The 11555-nt window shown below is 66.8% G+C and overlaps 1 protein-coding gene across 1 annotated transcript; it reads left to right on the top strand.

The window, feature by feature from the left end:
- Positions 1-558: 558 nt before the first annotated feature.
- On the top strand, positions 559-7095 carry TMEM184A (transmembrane protein 184A; the record flags this gene model as incomplete). Its single annotated transcript, XM_079719461.1, has 8 exons — positions 559-732; positions 3291-3456; positions 3959-4049; positions 4160-4235; positions 4342-4433; positions 5193-5362; positions 5835-6032; positions 6836-7095. The coding sequence occupies 8 exons, from the start codon at positions 559-561 to the stop codon at positions 7093-7095; spliced, it is 1227 nt and encodes a 408-aa protein (XP_079575587.1).
- Positions 7096-11555: the final 4460 nt, after the last annotated feature.

The raw sequence follows: 11555 nt of genomic DNA, 5'->3' as shown, positions 1-11555 counted from the left end.
GCTGAAGAACAGGGCACCCAGGGCTAGCAAGTGGGCTTGGGGTGGCCAGGGGCCCTGGCCAAGCTGGGCGCCAGACGGTCAGGCAGGCCCGGTGGGTGCAGGGCGCCTCCCCCACCCCGTCTGCTGCTGCGGGCTGTGCCAGTCTGGCCTGCTTCCCGGACTCCACCCCTGGTAGGCAGGGCACCAGGGGCTCCCCGACTCTCTCAGATGTCTTTGGCCCCTGAAAAGCAGGCTCCCCGCAAGCCCGGGACACCAGAGGTGGGGACCGATCACCCCAGGACACAGTCAGGCAGCTGGTGTCTGCACCCAGGTGGCTGACCCCGGGGAAGAGGGCACCCAGGCCCGGGCCTTGGACCTGGGTCCCTGCACACAGACGGCTGCGCAGAGCCCAGGCAAGCGGGCAGGAGGGTTGGGCTGGAACGCCCACAGGAGGGACGGTGGCCCCGCTCAGCACAGCCTCCCGCCCCGGCCCCACTCTCCCCCGCCACAGGCACTGGGCTGCTCCCAGCGTCTGGGCACCTCTGCCCCCCCCATCGGTGTCCTCCCTCGCCTCGGCAGATGCCTAACGCCTCAGGGCTCCTGGGAGCCCCCCTGATGTGGGCAACCGGGCCGCAGGTGGACGGCGTGGGGAACAGCTCCCAGGGCACCTCCCAGCTCTTCCTCACCACGGCGCTGGCCCGCGGCATCTCGGGCGTCTTCGTGTGGACCGCCCTGGTGCTCACCGGCCACCAGGTGAGCCCTCCCCTGCGTGCTCCCTTGGGACCCACTCTCCGTGAGCCACAGCTCAGCCTGGCCCTGGCCGGCCCTACTGGGGCTGTGGGTCCACGAGCGATGGCCTGGGTGCAGGCCTCGGAGGTCTTCGGGCCAGAGGAGCAGCACCCAGGGGCTCGTGGAGGCAGCATCGGGCCAGGGGAGGGGGCAGGGGAGGGAGAGATCCAGGCCCGAAGGTGGGAGGCCTCTTCCAGGCAGAGGGAAGAGCTCCAGCCAGGCGCCAGGCCCTTCCCCCGGGGCATTTCGTCGGCCCCTCAGCCCGTTCACTGAGGTCAGCAGTACTGTCCCCTTTCACGGATGAGAAGACTGAGGCTGGGAGAGGCCGGGGTCTTTCCCAGGCTCACGTAGCCGGGAGCAGAAAGGTCCTTCCCCTCCAGAGGTGCAGCATCCCCGGGAAAGCTGGTGAGGCTGGGACGTGGCTCTGTAAGGAGTGAGACCAGGCTCCGGGAGTGGAAGCAGGGTCAGAGCTCGGCTGGAGGGGCCCAGAGCTGGGGAGACAGGCAGCCCCCCAATGTAGTGGCGCCAGGCCTGGCAGCAAGAGCCAGGGAGCGGGTGACAGGAGGTGGTGCCCGAGTGCAGGGCTGGGCAGTGGGGTCCCGAGCATCTCAGGCAACGGAGGGTCTCAGGAGCCCAGGACTGCGCCAGAGAGACACGAGCAGAGCTGGGAGGGAGAGGGCTGCCTGGGCTGGAGGCACCCTGGACCTGTAGGAGGGGCCTCCAACATCATGTGGGAGTTCGGCCTTCGGCCCGGGGGTGCTGGGGAGCCAGGGGAGGCTGTCGTTGGGGGGAGCTGAGAGCAGAGCTGCTGGCACGACTTGACTGGCATTGTCGTAGGGACTGGGTTGGCGGGGTGAGCCAGGGGCGGGGGCAGTCAGGAGACTGGCTGGCAGGGAAGCAGGTGGCCAGAGGCCTCCGAGGCAGGGCGGTACCCTCTCAATGAGAGCTGCCTGCTGTGTGGTGCGTGTCCAAGTGTGGCCTCAAATAACCAAAATATAAGGGGGACACGGCAAACGTATCAGTGGGCCAGGTGCAGCTGAGAGCGGCAGGAAGAGGAGGTCCCTTCCTGTTGGGGCCATCCGGGAGGCCTTCCTGGAGGAGGCAGCATTTGCCCTGAGTCTTACCAAGCTGCCCTGGAGCATCTGGACAGGTAGACCGGACAGCGGGGTGGTGCATCTGCATCTGCAGGGAAGCCATGCCTTCCTCCTTGGTGGCAGAATGGCTTTAGGTCTGGTGTCGGCTGTGATTTGTGGGACAAGGAGCAGCAAGGGGGACAGCACCCAACGCCCTGGGTCCAGGCCAGTTCCAGCCACAGTCTGGGCCTTGGCTTTGTCCTCTGTCTCCTGCCCTGACCTTTTGTAATTCTGGGTGCCAGCTGGGCACGTGTGTTTGGAGCCCAGCGTGCTGGGGCCCCACGGCCTGGACAGGGCGGATGGAGACCCCGTGGGTGGCACTTCCCAGGCCCCACCCTCCTCCCCGCCCCCACCCGCACTCCCACGGAGGAGTCCCACCCTCCGCACCCATTCAGAGCCCAATGGGACAGAGAGTCTGAACCCTCACTTTAAAGACGGGGAACCAAGGACAGAGAGAACGGCGGCTGCCAAGGCCCTCAGCCAGGCAGTGCCAGCCCAGGAGCAGAAGTCCACCTCCTGATAGCTGGTCAGGCCGTGCCCTCCTGCCGCACCAGCCGGGGAGGGAGTGGCTGATAAGGAGCCTGACTCTGACGCCAGGCTGCCCCCGCCACTCCCCGTGCTGGGCCCTAGAAGCTGGGTCTCTGCACGCAGCCTGCCCTCTGCCTGCCCTCTCTCCACCGCCTCTCATGGCACCTCTTCCGGGAAGCCTCCCAGAGTTGCTTGGGACTACAGCCAGCTACCTGTTTGGCTGGCTCCCCGGGGCCTCTTCCTTCCAAAGACCCTGTCACTGTTTATTTTTTTGTCCTCGTAGAAAATGTGGACCATCTAGGAAGGTATACAGATGAACATGAGAACCACCCATCTTTTCCTTTTGTCCAGGGATGTCTTTCCCTCATTTTCACCCTGCTTTTTCACTCACCTGGGTCCCGCTCGGTTTGCCATCCTGCTGTGACCGGTTGCGTTCTGTCAGAGCACCGCGGGGCTGCAGGGCAGCCCTGTGCGCGGCTGCGTCTCGGCCACGGGCCCCGCCGCCGTGCTCAGTCTCGTGTGTGTCCCCACGATGAACGTCCTTGAACGCAAATCTGTTCCATGGGATAAATGCCTAGAAGGGTCAAAGGGTATCAGCCCTTTTAATGCCTCCGTGTCAAAATGCCAAACTGCTCTCCAGACCAGTCGTGCCCACGAGGGGGCCCTGACTGCCGCCCATCCCCCTGCCCCTGGGGAAATTCTCGTTGAATGAATGAACGAATGAATGGGCACGTGAGTGACTGCATGTTCCCAGTGCAGAGTGTCCGCTAAGGGCAGGGCCCAGGGAGGTTCGCTCTGCTTCCTCCCGCTTGGGCGGCGGGGGGCCACATCCCCCAGGCCTGCCTTGCTCCGCCCGCCCAGATCTACCTGCACCTGCGCTCCTACACCGTGCCCAGCGAGCAGCGCTACATCATCCGCCTGCTCTTCATCGTCCCCGTCTACGCCGTCGACTCCTGGCTCAGCCTCCTCCTCCTGGGGGGCCACCAGCACTACGTCTACTTTGACTCCGTGCGGGATTGCTACGAAGGTGAGCACAGCTAGCTCCCCGGGGCCCAGAGCGGCCCCAGGCTGGGCTGGCAGGGGGAGCCGAGTGAGGGGCTCCCAGGCGCCCGCACTCCCCCCGCCTGCCCCGGGGCACCCCACCCTCCGGGCCTGAGTCTGGCTTAGCGAGGCCCCTGCAGGACAGTCGGGATTAGTGGTGCTAACGATACAAGACTCCCAGGCTCCCAAGCTGGGGGCGAGACTGCAGCTGGGCCTGCCCAGAGCCTGGGTGGAGAACAGGCCCTAGATGGGGTGGGGGGCATCAGAGCTGCCGTGACTGCTGCAGGCCCCACCCCCACCAGGGATGGCACCTGGTCCCAGAACCCGGCCGCGAGCCCCCGTGAGGAGTGGTCCTGCTGCGTGAGCTGAACCCCAGCTGTCTTCCGGGAAATGGGCGCCAAGGAGTTCTGAGCGGTCAGGGAGCCTTCGTGCAGGCCGGGGGCGCTCGTGGCCCGCCCAGGCTCACTGCCGACTCCCCTGCTCTGCAGCCTTTGTCATTTACAGCTTCCTGAGCCTCTGTTTCCAGTACCTGGGGGGCGAGAGTGCCATCATGGCTGAGATTCGGGGAAAACCCATCCGGTGAGCTTCTCCCCAGAGCCCGCCGGGCACCCCTACGCCCAGGGTGGGCAGCCAGGCCAGTCTGGGGGTGTGTCCTCCAGGAACACACCTCAGGGGCTCCCTCACCCCAGGCCCAGCTGCTTCTACGGCACCTGCTGCCTTCGGGGCATGTCCTACTCCATCGGGTTTCTGCGCTTCTGCAAGCAGGTGAGTCCCGGCCCTTCCCAGCCACCCCGACCGCCCCTCACCGCCCAGTGTGCTGGGGGCCCCTCGGCCCCTCCCCTGTCCCCTCACTCTCCTCCCCCACCCGCAGGCCACACTGCAGTTCTGCATTGTGAAGCCCATCATGGCCTTGGTCACCATCATCCTGCAGGCGTTCGGCCAATACCACGACGGGGACTTCAAGTGAGGCCAGGCTGGCGCGTGGGCAGGGCGGGGGTGGGCGGGCCCGGCCTGGGGGGCACAGGGGAGGTAGGCAGGGCTCAGCAGAGGGCTCAGCAGGGGCCGAACCCCCTCCCTCTCCTCCTCCTGGGAAAGGGCTGGGGGCAAGGCCATGGCAAACAGACCCTTGTCACACCTGTGCCCTGGGGACTCCGGGGCTTCGCGGCCCAGGCAGCGATGGGCTCCTTCCCCAGCGCTACCCCACAGCAGGGCCACTGGTGGGCGAGCATGGATTTAAGGGCGCTCGGGCCCAGAGAGCCAAGCTCTGCGCTGGCCTGTGCCCTGGCCCTGGGTCCACATGAAATCCTCACGTGTGCGCACGCGCACGCACCCTCACACACACATGTGCAGACACAAGTGCTCTCACATGGGAACACGCAATGAGCACGTGCACATGCTCATACCGTTGACATGCACACGAAGCACCCATGCACGACTGTGGGTCCACGACGTAGGGGGCTGTTCCCGTGCCTGGGAGGGTAGAGAGGGGAGAGGCCGCAGGGCTCCTGCCTGGAAGCGGGCAGGGTCTGGAGACGACTCCCTGCAACCAGCTCCTCTGCCGCTCCCCTAGGGTGCCATCTGCAGGCCCTGGAGGGAGGGTCCAGGTCTGAGCCACTGCCGGTGCCCAGGCTGGGGGCCCAGGCCAATGGCACAGCTGGCAGGGTGAGGAGGGCACGGGAGCGTGGGCCCAGCCTCACCGCCGGCCCCGGCTCTGGCCCCCAGCATCCACAGCGGTCACCTCTACGTCACCCTCGTCTACAACGCCTCCGTGAGCCTGGCCCTCTACGCCCTGTGCCTTTTCTACTTCGCCACCAGGGAGCTCCTGCAGCCCTTTGAGCCTGTCCTCAAGTTCCTCACCATCAAGGCCGTCATCTTCCTCTCTTTCTGGCAGGGTGGGTGGGGCTCCTGAGGCAGGGGCTGGAGCCCAGAGAGATGGCCCAGCTGTAGCCGGGTCAGCAGGCGGCCCTCTCAGCGGGAGGCCATCAAGCCCCTGGCATGGGGGAGATGGTGGGCTCCCCACCCGGCAGGTCTGGCCCAATGTGTTGGGGAGAGGCCAGGCGGGGGACGGTGGAGACCTGTCCTCAGCGGGCCCTGGGCCAGGATCTGGGCACTGCCAGACCCCACTTCTCAGGGGACGGTGAGGGGTGGGGCCAGGGAGAGGTCAGGACAGGCGCTCGGGGAGTTCTTGGATGTCCGCTGTGCCAAGGCCCCGGCTTTGGAGGCTCCCAGCCCCTCTGGACCTCAGACCCTGCAGACCCCCGCCAAGCCCAGGAGGCCGGCCTCAGGGGGACTCTTGGCTGGGGTTGGCTGCAGTCCAGCCTCCTGTCTGGGGCAGGCACCTGAGTGGCCATCCCCATCCCCCAGGGATGCTGCTGGCCATCCTGGAGAGGTGTGGGCTCATCCCTGAGGCCCAGGTCATCGACGGGAGCCGGGTGGGGGCCGGCACGGTGGCCGCCGGCTACCAGAACCTCATCATCTGCATCGAGATGCTCTTTGCCTCCGTCGCCCTGCGCTACGCCTTCACCTGCCAGGTGTACTCGGAGAAGAAAGAGCGTTCGCCAGGTATTCGGGGCCCCGCCAGCCCCGGGCGGGGGTGGGGAAGGTGGCTGTGGTGCACCTGGACCATCACAGGGTGGGCCTGAGCAGCCCCGCCCTCCCCGGGCCCCCCAGCACCATGTCTCTGTCCCCCGTCTTGCCCACGGGCCCTGGGAATGTCGACTTGATGGGCAGGGAGATGGCCCCACGGAGGACCCAAGCTCCAGACAGGTGCCTCACCTGCACGTGGTCCACGGGAAGAGACCAGGCAGGCCAGCAGGCAGGCGGGCTGAACTCTGAGTGAGATGGGCTGGACCTGATGCTTGGGCCCCCAGGGTCCCTCAGTGATAGGGGGTTGGCGCAGCGCCTGACCCTGGGGGCCCCAGCAACCATACGCAGGTGCCTGGACCAGCCTGACCAGAGAGGCCAAGGGCTGGCTGGTGCTGGTGTCCCTAAAGAATGGCCCATTTGGGTAGGGGTGGCCTGAGCCTGGACCGGTCAGCCCGGAGTGGCCGAGGGTGTGAAGGGTTCACACCAGGGCGGAGAGGAGATGGGGACCAGCTCACGGCGGCCTCTCTCTGCCACCCCCGGCAGGGGGTCTGGGCTGGGACAGCCCCAGTGCTGGGCCGGGGTGGAGAAGTTGGGCTGGGATTCTGGGGTCCTAGGAGTCACCCTCTGCTGGCCGAAGCCAGGGCCTGGAGATGCAGGAGCCCCGGCCCCGGGCAGCCCCGAGGTTGGTGGGGAGCGGGGTCAGGTCCCGGGGTCCGGGTGCACGGGGGGAGACGATGGGGCACAGGGAGCACCACAGCCCACCCGCTGCCTGTCACCAGCCCCCACGGCGCCCATGCAGAGCATCTCCAGCGGCCTCAAGGAGACCGTGAGCCCGCAGGACATTGTGCAGGACGCCATCCACAACTTCTCACCCGCCTACCAGCAGTACATGCAGCAGGCCACACACGAGGCCCAGGGACCTGGCGAGGGCAGGGACTCCTTGCCCAGCACCCACCCTGGCATGGGTGGTGGCTCCGGCGGGGGCAGGAAGAGCCGCAACATGGAGAAGAGGATGCTGATCCCCACGGAGGAGCTGTAGGGGGGCCCCGGGGTCAGCGGCCGCCTGGCTGGGGTCAGTGGTCCAGGCCGCTGGGGAAGGACAGGGACCCTCACCCACCGACCGTCTTGCCAAAGGTCAGGCCTCTCCTGGGAACTTCCTGCTAGGCCCGTTGGAGCCCACTGCCCATCCCACCTCTGGCCAGTGGAGTGGGTCGCTTGGTAGCCCTGTCAGGCGCCCTGGGGCCACACCATCGCCTGGTGGGCCCTCGGCCTCAGAAGAGGGCACCTGAGCCTACCTGACAAGCCCAGGGACCTGCTGGGCTCACCTGGCCATCGGCTCAGGTGGCCTCCCTGGATGGACAGCTCCTGGGCGGGGCTGGGCAGCCCGGAGCTGCGGGCCTTACAGGCAGGAGGGCTCCACACTGAGTGCAGGAGGCGGGGTGGCCCCGTGGAGGAAGGGTGGGTGTGGCTGCTGGGAGTCTGGGAGGGGCTGGGGCCACCGGTGGAGGGCTCCGGCTTCCTGGTGAACTGCATTTATTTATGCGTAAACAGCCTGGGCTTTCTAGTGACTCTAGTGGCCTGTGTTCCTGCAGGGTCAGTGCTCTAATGAATGGACCACAGTGAGGCGGACAGATGAGACCCATCGTGCGAAGGCTGGGTGCAGCGGGGAGGGTCCCCGTCCACTCTGGGGCCGCGGGCCACAGTAGCAGCTCAGAGCAGGCAGGCAACGAGCTCGGACTAGAGCCGAGATGACCTGTCCCGCCATGCGCACGTCTGCGCGGTCCGGAGCCTTGGCTTCCCCAGTTCAAGGCCCCATGCCAGCCCCGCCCGAGGAGGGGGCTGGTGCCCGGGAGCCTGGGACCCAGGAGACGGAACAGGACAGGGGGAGTGAGGGTGGGCCCTGGACATCAGGGGGGCCCTGCGTGGGGAGGGGGCGGCAGCGGGTTGTGAGCCTTGGTCCGTCCAGTGTGTCTGGGGCGCTCAGTAGGGTGGGGCAGGAGCCGGGAAAAGGTGCCGGGTGGTGCGCCCGCGGGCAGGCGTGCGGAGCTGGCAGCGCTGCGGCAGGAAGGCCCGGGCACCACCCAGCCACGACCTCCCACGCCTCCCGGCCGCCGGCTCCCACGTCACCCAGGGAGGGAGGGAAAGGCACTGAGGGTCTCAGAGAGACGCAGCAAGGCAGGAACGAGCCTACGGTTTCCAGGGCAGAGTGGGGTCACCCCTGTCCCCTTGTTCCCTGGGCCCGGGGCACGGGACTCAAGGCCAGCGGCCTCTCCCAGGGCCCAGCCCGGCTGCCTGATAAGATAGCCCGGCCTCCTCCCTGCCGCCAGCTGGGAGGCCCCCCATCTGCCTTACCGCGCCCTCTGTGGCTGGCAGGCCCAGCTCGGGCCCCCACGTCTGTCAGCTGGTTTGCGAGCGGCCACGGGGCCCCCAGAGACCCGCTGACCCAGGAGGGAGGTTTTCTGGAGGCTGCAGGGCAGAGGCCCTGCGGTGAGCCAGGGGAGGCGGTGCTGCCCCAGGGCCCTTGTCTGGAGGGGCCCTGCTTTGGGGCCTGAGTTGCCCAAGGCTGTGTACCCAGAGGGCATGTGGGCCAGGGCCGCCTTCTGGAGACCCCGACACAGCACGTGGTCCTGGGGTGCTCTCAGGAAGGCCTGGTGCTCTGTGTCAAGGACCGGGCCAGCAATGTCACACACACGCAGTCCTCACGACAGCCCCGGGCGGGTGGCCGGGGCCCAGGGAGGTTGAGCTACTTGCCTGAGGTCACGGAGCTGGCGAGAGGGGCTGCTTGCCCACTGGTCCCAGCCCCACAGGCCCCTCTGCCCGTGGCCAGGCTCTTCTGACATAACAAAGTCAGTCAAGCAGTGAGGACGACACACCTGCAGGTGGGACAGAGCCTCAGAGCAGGTCAGAGGGGCTGCCAGCCTCACGGGCCTGGCCCTGCTGATGGGGAAGCATGGGTGCTCTGAGGAGGGGACCGCGGGCCACCTCTCCATCTCTGACGAAAACCCGGCTCCCGATTCCAGGCCGCACTGTGTGGGGCCAGAGGTGGCCACGGAGGCCAGTTGTCTCACCCACAGGCTCTGGCCTCGGTGTTCTCACCTGTGAAATGGCCCCAGCGGTCCACGCCACAGGGTGGCGGCCCCCAGAGCAGCTGGGCGGCCTGCGGGCAGGAACCCTTTAACAACCTCCCTGGAGCCCAGCACCGGGCGGGGTCTGGGCCTCCCCAGCCTGCACCCAGAGGCTGCTGCCAGCTCTGGCCTCAGGGACACACCCAGGGGGCTCCCGGGAGCAGCAGGCCGGGGTGCGGGCTCTGCCGGGGCTGCTGCAGGGGTCTGCTCAGCTGGGGGAAGACAGCGACCGCACCTTGCCGGGTGCGTCTGTCCCCACACCCGATTCCACCGAAGGGAGCTCGGGAGCTGGGGGGGAAGGAGCCGGCGGAGGCCACACGGAAGCTGGGGGTGGGGCTCGAGCCCAGTGGCTGGCGCTGAAGCACAGTCCCTTGGTTACGAGGCGCCACCCCGGTCGGCCCGGCAGAGGTGAGGCAGGAGGGCTGCCAGTGTTCAGAAACCCCAACGAGCAGCAGACCTCCTTGCAAGCTTGACCCTCCTTCAGAGGCCAAGGCCAAGTGTTGACCCACCTGACCCTCCAAGGTCAGGGGGGTAAGGAAGGGGGCAGCATCCCGAGGACAGGCGCCCGCTCCCCCGCCAGCAGGCCCGGGTTGGCCGGGCGCCCGGCTCTGGCTTTCAGGGGAGTCTGCTTACCGGCTTTGCCCCCGGCCCCAGGCAGACCCCATCTCTCCCACCTACTGCGAGCTCACCTTAGAGCCCCAGCCAAGAGAGCCGCCCGGGGAAGGGGGGCCGCATCCACCGACAGGGGCTCCTCATCAGGGCAGTAGGGGCCTCGGGAACTCCACCCACCACGCAGAAAGGGAGCCCGCCTGCCTCCACCTGCCTGAGCCCTCCGCGCGCAGCCCTGGAGACCCACTCACAAGCAGCATCCGACGATGACCCCGCCCCTGGGGGGGGGGCTACAGCCACGGGGGCTGGGATGGGGGCGCGGCGCAGGCAGCGGCCCACAGCGCCCCCCCCAGGCCGGGGAAGGAGGGAGGGTTGGCCCAAAGCACCAACCGTGCAGCAAGACAACGTGAAACCAGAAAACTCTTTATTGAAAGGTACAAAAGCGTCACGGCAGAGATGTACAGCAATAAATTAGGTGTGGCCGGGAGAGGACGGGCGGGCACGGGCCGCGCGTCACACCACGGGGGCCACGACATAGGGTCTCTTCTCAATAATTTATATCATGATAAAAGCAGCACAAAAATAAATATTGAAATGAAACTGCTGAGTGGCCAGAGGTGCGGGAAGCGGGAGCGGGGCCTACGCAGGGCCCTGTCACCCGGGGCGGCGAGTGAGCCGGAAGCACGGGGGACGGGAAACCAGCCCCCCCAGCCAGGGGGCTGTGCCTGTTTTCTTAAATTAAAACATCCATATATTAAAACTGTGACAATGAAATTTCAACGCTCTGAGAGGAGGGGGAGGGATCACGCTGGTCTCCCAGGCCTGGTCCCGGGGAGCGGAGGCTGCGGATCGGGCGCTCGGAGAGCCCAGGCCGCCCGCCCTCCCCGCGGGGCACCTGGCTGGGGGGCGGCCCAAGGGCAGCGGTGGGCGGCGAGCGGCCGACTTGAGAAGCCAGTCGCCGGCGGTGGTCCCGCTCCTACCCACACTCCCAGGCAGCTCTGCCCTAGAGAGGCTTTTACAGTATCAAATAGGAAGGAAAGGTATGAAAATCTGTAGGATAAAATGTGCATATAATTTTATATATATATATACTCTTCTCTCTTTTAAATATCCCCGTGGTCCTTACTGATATCCAATGTGGATTACCTACCACGGCTATAGTATCAACAGCTTCTTTACGCACCGGCCGTGGCTCCGGAAGGACCCAGACGCCCCAGACCCCGCGCCTTCTCCCAGGACAGGGGGACGCTTTCTGGCTGCAGCCCTTGGGGCCCTCCCCCCTCCCCGCACTCCTCCCGGGACGGCTGGCACCCTGCGCGGGGGCTTTGCAGCTTGCTGGGGGGCTTACTAAACGGTGGGAGGCAAGCCAAGAGGAAACCACGAGCTGGAGCCCAGGGCTTCTGGCCCGTGGTGGGCTCCGGGCTCGCTGCCCACCCCTCGGTCCCAGCACCTTCCCAGGTGGGGCAGGAAGGGGCGGCCCCTGCCTAGCCACGCGGGAAGCCCCGCAGCGGCTCTGGGAAAGGACACCCCAGCAAAGTCCCCCCAGTCATCAGTGGCTCCGAGTGCCAGAAAGGAAGAGCGGGTGAAGGGTCCAGGCGATGATTAAGCACCAAGGTTGCAGAGTCCCCGTGTCCTCTGCCGACTGACCGTCCAAGCACTCCCGGCAACTGGTCCTTGCCACCTTTCCAGCCCAGTGCGGCCCCCATCATCACCTCCCCCCACCATCCTCACTCCTCTTTCTCCAACCCCACCCATCTCCCTCCTC

Source organism: Hyperoodon ampullatus (assembly GCF_949752795.1).
Source record: "Hyperoodon ampullatus genome assembly, chromosome: 14".
Taxonomy (NCBI): domain Eukaryota; kingdom Metazoa; phylum Chordata; class Mammalia; order Artiodactyla; family Ziphiidae; genus Hyperoodon; species Hyperoodon ampullatus.
The sequence above is the reverse complement of the archived record's forward strand: the minus strand, read 5'-3'. Positions and strand labels throughout refer to the sequence as shown.